At 37.2% G+C, this 15,326-nt stretch overlaps 5 protein-coding genes across 7 annotated transcripts in view; 3 read left to right on the top strand and 2 right to left on the bottom strand.

Annotated features, from left to right (window-relative positions):
* Positions 1–532: 532 nt before the first annotated feature.
* LOC107226358 (probable pyruvate dehydrogenase E1 component subunit alpha, mitochondrial) lies at positions 533–3,585 on the bottom strand. Of its 2 annotated transcripts, XM_046732478.1 has the most exons (7): positions 3,379–3,585; positions 3,170–3,187; positions 2,152–2,385; positions 1,741–1,959; positions 1,394–1,642; positions 984–1,232; positions 533–885 (listed from the first exon to the last, which is right to left on the bottom strand). In XM_046732478.1, the coding sequence occupies exons 1-7, from the start codon at positions 3,427–3,429 to the stop codon at positions 700–702; spliced, it is 1,206 nt and encodes a 401-aa protein (XP_046588434.1). In that variant the 5' UTR covers positions 3,430–3,585; the 3' UTR covers positions 533–699. The 2 variants fall into 2 exon arrangements, with proteins under 2 accessions (XP_046588434.1, XP_015522636.1); XM_015667150.2 differs by lacking the exon at positions 3,170–3,187.
* A 559-nt stretch (positions 3,586–4,144) lies between these two features.
* Positions 4,145–15,326, top strand: part of LOC107226322 (thyrotropin-releasing hormone-degrading ectoenzyme) — a 28,186-nt gene continuing 17,004 nt past the window's right edge. Inside the window, exon 1 of the mRNA XM_046732361.1 lies at positions 4,145–4,184. The gene's annotated coding sequence lies outside the window, so the exon portion shown is untranslated. The remainder of the gene's footprint in view (positions 4,185–15,326) is intronic.
* LOC107226341 (26S proteasome complex subunit SEM1) lies at positions 4,491–5,159 on the top strand. The gene is made up of 3 exons (XM_015667124.2): positions 4,491–4,651; positions 4,734–4,830; positions 5,044–5,159. The coding sequence occupies exons 1-3, from the start codon at positions 4,570–4,572 to the stop codon at positions 5,096–5,098; spliced, it is 234 nt and encodes a 77-aa protein (XP_015522610.1). The 5' UTR covers positions 4,491–4,569; the 3' UTR covers positions 5,099–5,159.
* On the bottom strand, positions 5,330–9,117 carry LOC107226332. Of its 2 annotated transcripts, none has more exons than XM_015667115.2 (8): positions 8,122–9,117; positions 7,684–7,993; positions 7,266–7,606; positions 6,925–7,141; positions 6,506–6,844; positions 6,274–6,427; positions 5,980–6,143; positions 5,330–5,890 (listed from the first exon to the last, which is right to left on the bottom strand). In XM_015667115.2, the coding sequence occupies exons 1-8, from the start codon at positions 8,787–8,789 to the stop codon at positions 5,585–5,587; spliced, it is 2,499 nt and encodes an 832-aa protein (XP_015522601.2). In that variant the 5' UTR covers positions 8,790–9,117; the 3' UTR covers positions 5,330–5,584. The 2 variants fall into 2 exon arrangements, with proteins under 2 accessions (XP_015522601.2, XP_046588331.1); XM_046732375.1 differs by having other exon boundaries at positions 6,274–6,424.
* On the top strand, positions 9,237–11,215 carry LOC107226323 (MKI67 FHA domain-interacting nucleolar phosphoprotein-like). The gene is made up of 4 exons (XM_015667103.2): positions 9,237–9,440; positions 9,582–9,773; positions 9,878–9,986; positions 10,082–11,215. Exons 1-4 carry the CDS (start codon positions 9,354–9,356, stop codon positions 10,978–10,980), a joined length of 1,287 nt encoding a protein of 428 aa, XP_015522589.2. The 5' UTR covers positions 9,237–9,353; the 3' UTR covers positions 10,981–11,215.

The raw sequence follows: 15,326 nt of genomic DNA, 5'->3' as shown, positions 1-15,326 counted from the left end.
GAAGTCAAGTTTTTTTACATGGTAAGCCAGTATGTCATATGTCACTTAGGCAGTTAGTTCAGTATTTTCTGAGGTATCAGAACGAATATGGATTTCTAGTTAATATTGTTTTATTACGTAAAATAGTTGCATTCGTGTATGAGAGAGGAATGAGGATTGTTTATTTGGAATATAATTTTTTTTCATTATTGAATTCTATGATGGTGGAAGGCAGGAGGTAATCAATTCATTACTATAAATCATATTGCAATTATTTAACACATACTTTATAGTTTTAAATAATATAAATTACGTATAACACCTACATATTATTTTATAAATTAGCTATATATTTCTTACTTATGCATGTTAATTTAGAATCTCTAAAGAGGCCACTTTTTGTATGCTCAAAATCTCGTAAACTACTGAAGATAAATTTTTTAACTATTCACAAAGGAATATGAAATAGTACGATAACGATACAATTCTTGTGGCGTAAATAGTTCTCCTTTTGTTTTTATATGCATACGTCAAGGTTACAAACTGGCAACAGTTATTTCGAAAATTTATTTATTCACAATTTCAGTATTCCGTTTAAAACAAATGTAATTCTTTTAATCTGGCATGTAGTAGTTGTCGATTTTCTATTTCACTTACTACTAAATTATTACAGCCACATGTCAATCTCACGACCAGCGTCTGATTGAATCATAATTTCCTCTAAAGATTAATGGCGGGACCCAGCCTACCATGAGGTAGTGGATTGAAAGGGGTTACATTGCGCACTTCTTTTTCAAGAGGTGCAGAGTAGATATCTGTGGTCAATTCACTCATAGGGATTTCTTTGTCTGTCTTAGCAATCTTCACCGCATCATCAACTTCTTTTCTGACCTCAGCTTCAAGTTTCTTTAAACACAGTGAGAGGTTCAGATTAATTTGTATTTAAATAATATCGCTTTGCTTTAGCTATTAGTCAATGATAGATCATGTGTTTGAATGTTTACCTTGAGTTCATCAGCTGCAACTAAGTTCGAGTTGAGAATCCTTTCTTTAAAGCTGGTAATAGGGTCACGAGTCTGACGAACCTCTTGAATTTCTTCCCTAGTACGATAGCTTGTGCCTGGATCTGACATACTGTGACCGCTGTAACGATAAGTAGCTGTTTCGAGGACAATTGGTCCTTTTCCACTGGTGCAGTGATCAATGGCATAACGAGTAGCCTCTCGCACGGCTAAAACGTCCATTCCATCGACCTGTTCAGGTAATACATATTTGTATGAAATTATATTGTCAAGACAAAATTGAATTATCAACTATTCGAAAAGTCTGGTGAATATTAATGAGTGTAAAATAATTCACCAAGTATTATATATAAATTTTTGACTTGTACGATATTGAATTATCTTTGCTTTACCCAGATTCCGGGAACATAGTCTCCTCTTGTGTAATAGTCCGTACTGGCAGCTGCTCGGTCTGCGCTGGTTCCCATACCATAACCATTATTTTCGCAAACAAAGATGCAGGGAATATCCCACAGCTTGGCAATATTGTAAGCCTCGAATATCTGACCTTGATTTGCAGCGCCATCACCATACAAAGCTAAACATACTCCACCGGTGTTTTGATATTTGGCAGCAAAGGCTACGCCTACACCCAGCGGCACCTAGTGAGTAGAATTTTAAGAATTCTCAGTTATCCAAAAATTCATAATGTTATATAGCTACTCATTTCATTAACGTAGCTCAGTCATCTTTGGCTTACCTGGGCACCAACAATACCATTGCCTCCGTAAAAATTCTTGGCATACATGTGCATGGAACCACCTTTACCGCGTGCATTCCCGCTTTGACGCCCTGTAAGTTCAGCTAGTACACCTAACGGGGAAACACCCATAAGATAAGTCCATCCGTGAACACGATACGCTGTTATTACGGAATCCTGAGGACGTAGGACGGCAGTCATCCCAACTGCACATGCTTCCTAGGAACACCAAAATCAAGAGTAAGTTAAAGCTTTTTGTGATACACATTTCATGTGAAATTTTTAAATTCAAGGATGAAATTACTTGGAGATCGAAAATATGGACATTTTTAAATTGTACAAAATTGTGCAAGTTTGGATCGATTATTTATTAACAAATTTTACACAAAGTTAGCTGGGAGTTTGTCATACCTGTCCGGAGTAAAGATGACAAAAACCCCTTATAATTTTTTCTTTGTAAAGGTTGCCAGCCGCTGTTTCAATACGACGGATGGTGTGCAATTGCTTGTAGTACTTGAGAGCATCCTCTTTTGTTACTGACACCTGCGTGGATGGGCCTGAATCTAATTTATGTAAACGGAATGGCTTTGTTTCGAAAGATGCCTCCGTCGCGTAGTTATTCTTGTTTAATAAGAAAGACACAGCCTGCAACAAAAAAAAAAAAAATTCAATTATAGCAAACTGTTTATTATACATACCGTCAGGTATTTCATTTAATATCAATTTTTGTGTTATGCTGAAGAAAAGGAAGGTAGTCAAATGGATCTCCGGGACAATGTTTCGATAACTGTGATTATTACGTAGCACATTATATTTGAAACTGAATAATTTCGTTGTAGACAGAATTTTGCATGTGCAGAGGAAATATTTTTTGCTGCGTAATCAAAGTTGTTGAAATGGCTAAGCTTTAGTTCCTGTGTACAAGTATTATAATTTGCTAAATTTAATGAGATGAGTGATTGAATTATTCAAAGAGCAAAGTGCAATTAAGGTCTTTTGAGCGTGGTGTCACGTGACCAATTTTTGAATTGATTTGGAATTTCTCGTACGTAATATTATGGTGCTATTGTCGGTAAATACTCTGGGGTCAGCTGGCGCTGAATAACTTTTGTACAGATGTTTTATCTATTTATATCACCGCAAAACATGCTTTGAGGTTATAATTCGCAGATTATTCGATTAATTATTAATACGATAATTTATCTGTGCTAACTGACCAGAGCGCATTTCCCAGCATGAACAAGGTCATATCATAAAAATATTCCAAATCGAATCAATGTTTTACGAAAGAACAAGATTGATTTTCGTACAAACTCTTACGATTAAATCGATCACGTGACACCACGCTCAAAAAACCTTACAATTAACATTTTGGAATATTAGCTGAAGCATAGACAACGAAAACTAAATTTGTTACTGGGATATTTACCTTGCTCCAGCTTCCATACTTGCCCATGAATGAGATGTAAAAATGAAGGATTATTCAAGGCATTAATCGAAAAATTACAGGAAAGGCAAAACAGCGAGTGAAAATAATTGAAATTCTATACTTTTCAAATCATAGGAAAAAGTAAGGGATTTTTTCTAAGGTCATTCACATGTTCAGCAACAGTTCGAATTTTTTTCAGAATAACTCACATTTCTTTTCGACGTTTGACTGCCAATGCTCCTAATGCAGTTGGGAATCATTTTAGAGGTAGAATGCCGTGTCAGGTAATTGAAATTTTTTTAAAATTACGTTTAATTATATTTCCCAGCTGGCAAATGAGAGGAACACGGATATTACAAGCTACGCGACAGCGGACATTTAGAGGAGAACGACCGTGCGCCGTGGACCAACGATTGGCAGCCCGATATGTTAGCCGAAATTTTGCACGATTGGTATGACTGGAGTTCGATTCTCGAACCGTGCGAATACATAATAATCTCCCAAGCAATTGAAAATCGCTGTACGAACTGGTACGAATCGCGTCCGCGTCGCTTGAGAAATCTCAAATTTCGTCGAATTTGAGCATTAGTTTTTAGCCTATCGCCAAACGAATAACACCAATTTGTAAATACGGGAGTTGTGATCACACGCTTTTATTTATCAAGTGTTACATTGCGTATAGACGTAATTATTGCTTTATCAATCCATGTGTAGATCGTGTCTTGTTTTTCGACGAGAAAACATGTGATTTTCGTGATTCGAAAAAATCGTTGTACTGGTTTTTATCGTCTTCGAATAAACTCTGAATATCAGTGACTCAGTGCGGTTTGATCTAATTGGAACGGTCTACGATGTGAGTTTGCCGGTGTATGGTTGTAAAAAATAGCTTATTAGTGTCGAAGAAATTATTACAATGTGCATAACAGGAGTGTATAGTGAAACAAATACTGATATGTGTTCAACCGTGGATCCACACAATGGGTACAGTTCAATGCAGCTACGAATTCGACAAAAGGTAAGTCTTGCATGCGATTTGTATTTTTCGTAATGTTTCCCCAGGTTGTATACTGACTACAATTTTAAGCTTAATTATAATCAGCCTGCTAGTGCTAGTTTCTGTCACTACAATAGCGAAAATTATTATCATGGAAAAAAATCTCCGGTACATTTTGTTTATAGTCTAGAATTATCTTTCAAATTATATGTTCCAATTCTGAACGCGCTATTTGCGATTGACCTTGAAACATACTTCGCGGCGTTACAAACAAGCTAGACAATATGATTCTACATACCTATGTACGCCTTCTCGAAACGTAATATACTTCGTGGTAATAATAATAACAACGTGCAAGGCTCACGACGTCGGCGTCACATTGAAATCAGGGTGAAATAAAGTGATAATGACCGACAAGAACGATAAATCGAAAGTTGATTTGGGACTTCTTGAGGAAGACGATGAATTCGAAGAATTTCCTGCCGAAGGTAAGTTTCCTTTATTTTATCTTATCCCGATATTCTTTGCTTCTCTTCACCCTCTAACCTCAAATTTGCTGAATCACGGAAGATTGGACTGCCAAAGATGAAGACAATGCCGATATTAGCGTGTGGGAGGATAACTGGGATGACGATGACGTCGAAGATGATTTTAGCCAACAATTAAGGTAAGACTTTGACTCTTATTTGTCTAACATAAAATGTTAAAGAATTGCCTCGGACTCTTCGTAGTTTTCATGTCTCAAGTCTATCTGTGTTATTTGAAAAGTTTGATGTACTGTCTTTGCTACCTTCATTATTAGTGGTATCAAACTACCCGTTTCTTAACTCGCTTCAACCAAGAAAACGACCATAATTAATTTACCATATCGTTATTGCAGAGCTCAATTGGAAAAGCAGAAAGTACAGGGTGACCCTTCGGGAAAGGAAAATTGAGTTCAAAACGAAGTGTGGATGTATGTTAATTGTTAAGTAATAAACTGCTATATGTATTTCATACGTATCATTTTAATTTCTTAAGAGATAAGTTCCAATTACAGCACATGTAACGAATGCAAAAAGTTCTACTCAGTTTCTTTCATGTACGAATATTTGTTTAAAAATTTTCACAGTCACTGAGATAAAATCTAATAAATATCATTGTTTGATAGACAATTTTTTTTTATACATACTTTTCATTCAATTGAAAAATCTGTACAATTAATAACAAAACTTCACTGGGATTTGGCTAAACATCCTTAGCTAGTACACCAGTGTAAATACAAATAGAATCTATTTTTGTCACATTTTACCCGTTTTTTTTTTCCATTTTAGAAGCAAATATCAATACATGCAGGTGTGGGTATTAGATTTAAAATAATTGCAGCAGAGAATGTTTACTTTGTCTTGAAAATAAATTTAGGACAACTTTTTAGTTCACTTTCAGTACGCTGATACACCTTGATTGGTTGATCTGGACGTAGCTAATAATTGTGAAGCTAAAACGTCCAATAATTGTAAACACAAATCTCGATTAATTTTCTTATTATCCAAAGACCTCATGAGAAATTTAAATGCTTCGCTTGTTTCATTGTCCCCTAAGAATATCTTTATGTGAGGTGGGATTGCTGACATTAATTGTTGTAGTAATTCATCCTGCAGTATATCTAATCCTTTAGTATTTTCGTTACCAGAGCTGGCAAATATGTCCAGATTATCCAAGTGTTTAAAAGATTTGAGAATCGAATTCTGGAACAAAAGTAGACGGATTTTACAGTCAAATCTGATGCCACTTAGCGTAAATGTTAATTAACAATCTGATTTGTCAATAACATTACTTTTAACGTGGTCTCAGCAATATTTCCAAAGAACAATTTGACAGTTCTAACAACAGCTTCTTGTTCTATAACGTTGTCACATCCGGATCCACCCAAAACTTCAGAAGCCAAGTCGACAACTAGTTGCGTTAAAGTTATCTTACTGTCCAGCTCATCAAGTTCTTCTGCAAAAATTAAAATATTATTATTGAAGTTATAGCTGCATTCAATTTAGAACTTCTCAAAGTAGTTACTGCTAATTGATGGAAATTAGATCTGTTCATCGCGTACAATGTTGGAGGTAGGATTACTGACCGTCGTATGGTGTGTTAAAAATTTCCCACCAATGAGCCAGCAGCTCTGAGTCACCGCTACCTTCGACCGATTCGACTGCTTCGTAAGCCGTGTCCACAGAACAGTAGTCCATTCTTTCCGCGACCAATTGCTGCAATTCTCGAGCTAAATTCTGCTGATTTTATAATAAAAGTTATTGGCAGTAGTGGAAATATATTATTGGATAGAACTTTGGAAGACACTTGAAACTCACAGATTTTAAGTCCTCAACAAACCGCCACGGAACATCAGCCAGTGACATTAATGTCGGCATCGGCATCACTTCTATTTCTGTATCCATTTCAAAACCAGGCACAACAGTTTTCAAAGTATTGAATACTCCGCTTACGGTTTTAGCCAAAAATCTATCTAGGCGTGGTGCCACTGTGTCCGCTTTTTTATTACTGCTGCTGCTTGGCCTCAAAAAGTGACGTAATTGTGGTGGATAATCGGCAGCTAAACGAGAGCAAACTAGTTTTAAATAATTTTCCATCTCCACACGTCCGCCTTCTGGTAAAGTTATGTTTGATATTGCAACCGCCAATGATGGAACCTGAAGTTAGATATTTGAATGCTTTTTACGTCTGTGTTTCAGCGATTATTAAGCATGGTTGTATGTCAGTTGATAATTACTTCTGCTAGACTAGCGTGAAGTTGTACAAAATCTGAGTACTGCCTCTTAACGGTGGCTGTAGTAGTTTCAAATAAGTGTGATCCATGCTGTTCTATGTCGTCAAACTGTATGCAGTACAGGAGCTGCTGAGAGCCATCGGGTGCCGTATGAAACTCTGTCCAAGGAATAGTTAAGTGGCTGCCTTCGTAAACTGTGCAAGACTTTTCCTCCAATTGTCTGCAATTAAATTTAGTAGAAGCTTCGGGATTATTTTTTTATTAGCTTCCAAATTAAGATTTTGCATGAACCTGGAGAAGCGGCCAGGTCTGAATTAAACTGGTTGAAAAAAATACACATTTACAATGGTGTTGAGGCGTTGGATTTTTGGTGCAAAAGACTTCGCAGTCTGGCGATAGTCGTTGCAAAATCAGTTGGTTCTTCATAAACCGGAGACAATCTGTCTTCCTCTGGTTCAGAATCAGGTTCAGATATTTCAACATTAGCCCACAATCCTCTGTGACTTATTTCTAAGCCCTCCAAACTCAGAGCAGCTTTCCTTTCCATTGTGCTTTGTGCATTCTGATTGTTATCTTTGAAATCTGGTGAAATATCAGCACCTTGACCAGCTTTAGGTAAGGGACGCGATATCGCTGCAGCTGTTGTGGAACGTATGGCATCACTGAGTGCCGTAGACACAACACTCTGAAAAGATTCGACTTTGATGAGTATGATTTGGATTAAAGGAGATCCCCAAATAAATAGAAAGAAGGTATTACCACCTCGCTAGCCGAAGCACATTTCTCATTTTTTACTGGTTCTGAGCTAATCGCTCTTACAATTTCTTCTAAAATCCACTCTGGCGAACTTATGCTTTCTATTCCTGTGAGCAATTTTTTAGCCAGTATTGAAAATAAGAGTTTACAAGGTAACGAACTAGTCAATTCCCATTGTAAAAATTCTCTTGCCAATACAGTGACCACTCGATGAAGACTGTGCTCTAACGCCGCTAGGCTTCGCGAACCCGGATGAACATAGCGATAGGCTTCTTCGATGTCTAGTGCAGTTCCCTTCTCAACACGACGCAGCGCTCTGATGAAAGGAATAACAACATTGCAGTAAATCGTTAGTTTCCTAAGTGAGACTGCAATGAAAACGAAGCTAGGTGAATCAGTAATTGCAGTGCATAATTATACAATGTTTAACATGTGGATCATTACCTACGATATTCCTTCAAATGCAACAAGAATATATTGCCAATTTTTCTAGCCAATTCAATTCGATCAATTCGTATCAATTGATGATTGAATTTAAGAATCAGATTTTCGAGCAACTGTTTGGACTCGTTAGGAAAAGCATCGTCATTGCTCACATTTCTGTACCAAATTTTAACAAAGTTCGCATCAATATCGTTTATAACTTTTTCCACATTTATTTTTTCCACAAAAGTTACAGGCAGGTCCTGTTCTAAAACAGATCCATCATCTAAATTTCCATCAGCCCTCAGGTCTCTGAGAAGATTATTTATCTCTGTGTTTTGTCTGTCTATCTGATTTTCGTCCTTCGTTTCTTCATCGTTATCGACACTTTTAACTACCGGTTTTTGTGGCTGATGACTACTACCTGTTTGGTCGTTTTTCATCCATCCCTGAGCCCATTTGTTGAAAGGTTCAGTGGTCAAAGGTGCGTTGACTTTGAGCATTAATCTCAATACGAAACAGCTTAGCCATATCGATATAGTGATCACAAAAATTGCCCAAGATATTAAAAAATGAAGCGGCACAGTAAGATGAGCGACGTGTGTTTGAATCGTCATGCAAATTGTAACAGAGAAAAGACTGATCAATAAAATACGATTTGACCAGCTTATCGAGAATACTTTCTCCATATTTATTTTCGTTAGTTAACCACTTTCTGCTTCAATTGTTTCTACAGATAAGTATCATTTTTGGTGTTGCGTGTTGCACCTCGTGTTACTTTGAAGTCTTTGATATATTTCACAATCTTTTTCTCTAAATATAAAAAAATGTCGTCCAACTTTCGTTCAGGTCGTTGCAACAACGATGAATATTCTTCTCTGTCATTCCTGCCATAACGTCTATATTTTCACGCGTATAATGACACATGATTAACGAACCTCATCGATGATTACTGATCTTATCTCTTGTGCTCACGTTGACAGTAGTTGACAGTTGTGTGACAGGAGCCGACGGATCTCGCAATTTTTTTACTACAGTGTGTTCCGGAATACATTGAAAAAAGCGGCAATCACGCGTCGCGGCGACCTCTGGTGGATATTCAGTGAACCTTTTGTCGCTACCGTAGTGACTCTAAAGTTTAATTCCGCAAATCCCGCCACCGTTACGCATCAGCTAATTTTCTTCAATTTTTTCCACACGATAATCGAATAAATAGAATTCAAAGTGGAGTAATTTTTTTTTGAAAAAACAATATGAAGATAGCAAAACAAGCTGCAGATCAATCGGATCAATCGACACTCAGCAAAGCCGTTAAAAATGTGAAGCAAAAACTTTTAACGGTATGTTTCGAATGTATCCAAACACGTGTTTAACATAACCTATAAATCTGTTGCGCATTCGGCAACTTATCCAGTCCAATCAAGTCTGCTATTTCGGTCAGCCGATAGTTGAAACTGACACTCGACGATTTGTCATTTCAGAAACCTAAAAAACCCGAAGCTATAATTCCTATCGAGAACAGCGATGTTCCATCGTCAACTGAATCAGTTTCGCTTAATAGAGGGATTGTTTATCTTGGGCACATTCCTCATGGGTTCTTCGAAGAACAAATGATTAGCTATTTCAAGCAATTTGGGAAGGTTACCAGAGCTAGAGTGGTTAGATCTGTAAAGGTAGATATCTGGGAGCCTCGTTTTCAACGATCTTATTCTTTCAGTATATAACCAAACAACATTGAAGTTGCAAACACGTATTTTCATTCATTTCCATCTTGTAGACCGGTAGAAGCTGTGGTTATGGGTACATAGAATTCATGCACAGCGAAGTGGCAAAAATTGCTGCACAGTCTATGAACAACTACCTGATGTCTGGAAGACTGCTAAAAGGTAGATTAGTTTTGATAGGAAAATTCAAGTTCATTTTATAAGCAGTAAAGTATCGACGTTTTCTTAACTGTTGTTATTCCGTAAAATGTTTTCAGCGACGTACATTCCGCCTGAGAAACAGCATGGGCGTTATTTCGCAGGGCGTCCATGGAGTAAGCAACAATTTCCTCGATCAGTGAAAAGAAAGGAACAGAATATGCGAAAAAACCAAAATGTGGATAATAGTGTTGACAGTATGCTGGCTCAGCGGAAAATGAAAAAAATTTCTGTTATGGAGAAAAAACTTGAGCAGGCAGGAATTTTCTATAAGATTAAACCCGTTGAAGTACCCGAAGACACGCAAGTTAAAAAGAGAAAAAGCTCTGCCTCTCGACCAGCTTCAACAGGAACGAAAAAGATAAAAACTTCCAATGGTACGGTAGCGAGTGAAATTGACGCTGAAGATGGTTCTTTACAAAAAGTGGAGAAAAAAGCAGTTGTCAAGGAACCTGCGATTAACAAGACGAAGAAAAAGAACAAGTCAGAATTGAAACCGGCTGACGAGGTTGCCGTAGCTATCAAGGCTAGTATTTTAGCAGTTCCAAAACCGAAGAAGAAAATTTCTACATGCACAGTTCAAGTACCCGAAATAAGCTTGCCAAAAAAATCTAAGAAGAAAATGGCAGCTGATTCCGTTCCTATTAAGAAGAAGAAAGAAGCAGTGTTAACTGAATTACTTGTAGGTAAAAAATTGAAGGGAAAAATTGAGTCGATTGATCATCCGCCTACTGCTAAGAAGCTGAAACAGCAAGTGGAAGTGATTGATCATCCACCAACTGTTAAAAAGACAAAACAGAAAGTACAAAAGAATATCCCTGCTGCAGTGCCGCTCATTGAAAAGTCGGGACAAAAGAAAATTTCTTTCCTAGTACCAACGGTTAAAAAATCCAAAAAACAAATAGCAGCTCAAGTATCGCTGAGCAAGAAAGGGAAAAAGAAAGGTGCAGCGGCATAAATGATGATGCATCGAACTAAGCTGGATTTAATTGTAATTGAGTTTTTCAGCAATTGTGACGGATCGAGTTTTGGTTTACTTTATGTTTCGTGAAAATGATCGATTAGATCAATGGAACTTTTACCTCATATACGATTTTAGAAATCGTAAATAATTTTTCCTACGATCCTTGGAATGGATTGTACATACAGCTCATGTATTTCATCACAGCGTTTAATAAACGAAGTATGCGTAATCTGTGATTTTGCGAAAGAATTATTTTATACAAACGTTCTGCACAGAACGTTGAATAAATCTTAGTTAAAGATAACAAATAGGGCCTGGATTAATATGTAAATATATATTTTGTTTATTTAAATCAATTTTATTCCTTATTTCGTTTTTTACATAAAGTATGGAGTTTGGTGCTAAAAAATACAGTTTATATGTTCCATATTTTAGTTTGTCAAGTATATTATATAATTATATTTTGAAAATTTTAATACATATTTATCACGGCCCTGATAATAAATCTTTTAGAAATATTTCAAGAATTTATTTTATGCTCCGGAAATCGATAAACCTTTGATATTGTCGATAAATTTATTCGCTTTACTGTAAACTAGCGAATAATATTTACAATTTAGTTATTTCTTCTAATTAAAAACAAATTTTATATAAATACGTAATGTATTGTATATTTTATTATATATCCACTCCGCTGGTCAGAATTAATCATAATTTTTTTCCGCGGTTCTGAGATAAGGGGCACCCTTTCGTTCGTTTCCATTTCATACGTCTGTTTTGAAACCAAACTTTGACCTGAAAAAAATGGATGAGAGTTGAATAACCCTATCATTCAATGTCGCGTGAACAGTTATTAACTGCACCTTGTTTAATAATTTTTGTGAATTATTCAAACATGGCTCGAGGCTTTATTCAATCATTCATTCGAAGTGATTTACATAAATCGTATGAATTAGTTGAATAATTATGAAAATAAACGTTAACAAAGAATTACCTGCCGCTCCGTTAAATCTAAAGCCACGGCAATTTCGTATCTCCGAAGTCGGGTGAGATAATTCATGTGCGCGAATTCGTACTCCAAGTGACGAACTTGTTGTTTAGTAAATGCTGTTCTTTCCTTGCGTGGTTTTTCCGTCGCGGTTCCGCTCAGCCTTTTACTTGCCTCTGAAATAATTGAAAGAGTTTATTTATCTTCATCGAATAAAATATAGGGATTATGCTCTGGATATTTGTCACGAAGTAAATTTGTAGAAGCTGGTGTTAAGTTCGATACACTCGAAAGAAAAAGACGAAGATAAATGGGAATTTGATTGTTTATATACCCACTTAAATTACGTCGATCAGGGGATAGGGTTCAAATTCCGAAATTAAAAAGTGTCGAAAGCGTGTAATTCCGAATTCTTTTGTTGCGAAATATGTAGTCAAGAAATCAAACTTTGTACGAAACATCGAGGTTTCGAATGCTCTGAAACCTGACGCTCAAAGTTCCGAAAGGATAAAATGCTGGAAGGGCGTAACTATCGCAAGTTTACTTTTCGGAACTTTGTTCTATCGTAACATGAATTTTCGGAATCTTGCATAATTCGGAACTTTGATCAGTCGATTTTCCGACCATTCGAAACTTTGTTGTTTCTTCAAAGTTTGATTACTTCACTTCTGTTATCGCCACCAAATAATTCGGAATTAACGCCTTTCTAAACTTTTCAAATTCGGTATTAACTGCGTAATTTCGTCCTGTCCAAAACGCGAAAATGAAGTAATCCTGCAATATTCCGATGGCCTAATTAACACGTCTCGTCGTACGGAATGAAAGGACGATGCACATATAACGCGGAGGGCGTCGCAAAACCGTGAATTTTTGCCCGTCGGCAATCTTTTTGCCGTCGGAGATGAAAATAACTGCATCTCCGATGCGTCATATACGATGACGTTCTCCTTGCGGCGCCGCGACGAGAGAAAGAAAGAGAGAGCGAGAGTGGGAGACGGACATATATACATACCTATATAAATATACATATATAAGGGGCGATTCGCACCACTTGAAATGTGGGTTGGCTAGAATCGCGGATCTCCTGCCGAACGTTGCATCATCTCCTGAGTGCATACACGCATCTGCAATGTGCACACATATGCATTGGCGGTATACGCGATGCGTTCGCTTGTGATGCGCGGCTTCCGTGCCGCTATCTCGTCACCCTTTCGGCGATTTGCTCGATGACGTCAGCATGCGTACAATAAATACAGGCGCGCGATTTGATACGTTGGAATCGTGATTTTATTCTATCAACGTATAGTGTATATATGGTATATACAGGTGTGTACATACGCGTGTGATTATACGCATCGATTAAAGAAAAGCTAAACTTTAACCCTTTTTATATCGAATATTATGTATCACTGTTCAAAATTATTGTGAATTTACAAAGCGTTTACTGTACAAAAGAGTTGCAAACTTACAAATTCGATGCATCGATGCAAAACTATTATGTATTTTTTTTTTATGTCTGAAATTTACGATGAAAATTTTCGTTCTTACTAAAATTTGTAGAAAAAATAGAAAAATTGGTAATTTGAATTTACTAAAATGTGTAGTAAAGTTATTGTATTTGTAAATCGAATGAGAAGTAAATGCATGGTATTCGAATAAAACTTCCGATACAGCTTAGGATGTTTTATACAGAAATTTTTAACAGTTTAATGCTATGAAACTCCTGCAGGGATTCGTACTGTTCGAGATTATAATACGATTCTATGCATTCATCTTCTCTTTCGGATTGTCATACTTATAAAGAAAGGAAGCGCAGAGCGCGATGAGGAGGTGTAAAAAAAACGAATTAAAACAGCGTAAAACTGGCGCAACTAGACCGGCTCCAGTTTCTCTTATAACCCTGTACCATAATATCCCATTTTAGAGATCGTGGTGTAGCGTTCAATCGTTTTTCATTGAGAATGCTAAGTTTACGATGTTTTCACTCGCTTCGGTTTCATTGAGAGAGAGTTTTTCGGCGGGTATGTCACAGATGGTCAAAGGCTTGGACTTGACACGTGTTCTTCGCTCTAAATTGATGTACTATTATACGCGTTACGTATCTAACTCACACTCGTCGTTATTATATGTCACATATACGTATTTATGTATATTTAGTTGAATACGTGGTCGTTTTTAATGTCCGAAATTATTCGACGTATGTAATAATTTATGTGGTTTTTCTATAAGATGCGAGTGAAGAATCTCGAAATATCATACTGCAAAATTTTATAACGAGAGGAGGAAACCAGCAGTGGTACCGATCAATCGTTGTTCTTTATAATACATGTAGGAAAATATGTGATATTGTTTTAGAGCGAGATTAACATGCAGTTGTGTTGTAACGTTCTTGAAGAACATTTTATAATGTACGCACGTACGGGAAATTACAATGGTCGGGGGATTAGATAAATATTTAGGCTGAACTGAGACTGGCGTTAGCCGCATTGGCGACGTTAAAGACATAAACGCGTCCGTTATAAATTAATTATCAACAAACAGTGCCAAGTTTACTATACATATAACTCAATGCAACGTAGTACACTGCAATAAGGTAAATAGTACATAAAACAACGGACTTTCTTCCCTGTCAGTATTTTTTCGTTACGAGAAAAGAATCCCGAGAAACCAATACGTGCGAGGCGATCCTTCAACTTCCGGTAATCGAAATTCCGCGGGAAACGGTTTCGAAAATTCGTGGGAGGAAATTTGTATAAAAAAAAAAAGAAGCTTTTGAAAAATTCCACCTACCGCAATCCAACTCTGACGAAGTTGTCGGGGAAGAAGCCTCGTCGTCGCTGGTTGTGGTCAAATTTTGGTAAACTTCGTGGGTCGTATTTCCCGCAGGAAAATCGTGGGCTGCGCCCGCCTGCAAATCGGGAACCTCCCAGGCTCTGAAAACCGTTTGGTGCGCCTGGATGTTGTACTTGGCGCAAGACACTTCCTCCGAGGAATCACCTGCTCCTGTCAGAGAACAGAGACCCAATTCTTCCCTGCTCAATGAACACTGAGACGAGGCGGACAAGGTGCCGCACGTTATAACCTGGTTCGAGTAATGCTGCACCTCCCATCTGTCGGCAAATTAATTTCAGGAGAGGAGTGGTTCAAGTTCCGAATTTGATGAGTTTGGAAAGCGTCCGATTCCGAATTATTCGGTGGCGTAACGTGGAGGGAAGAAGTCAAACTTTGACGAAACAACAAAGTTTCGAACTGTCGGAAACCCGACGGCGCAAAGTTTCGAAATGCAAGATTCTGTAAATTCATGTCAGAATAGAGCAGAGTTTATGAAAAAGTAAAGTTTCGATTGAGTGAA

The sequence above is a fragment of the Neodiprion lecontei genome, chromosome 1 (genome assembly GCF_021901455.1).
Source record: "Neodiprion lecontei isolate iyNeoLeco1 chromosome 1, iyNeoLeco1.1, whole genome shotgun sequence".
In the NCBI taxonomy this organism is placed as follows: domain Eukaryota; kingdom Metazoa; phylum Arthropoda; class Insecta; order Hymenoptera; family Diprionidae; genus Neodiprion; species Neodiprion lecontei.
Note: the sequence above shows the minus strand (reverse complement) of the source record. Positions and strands in the feature narration are given on the sequence as shown.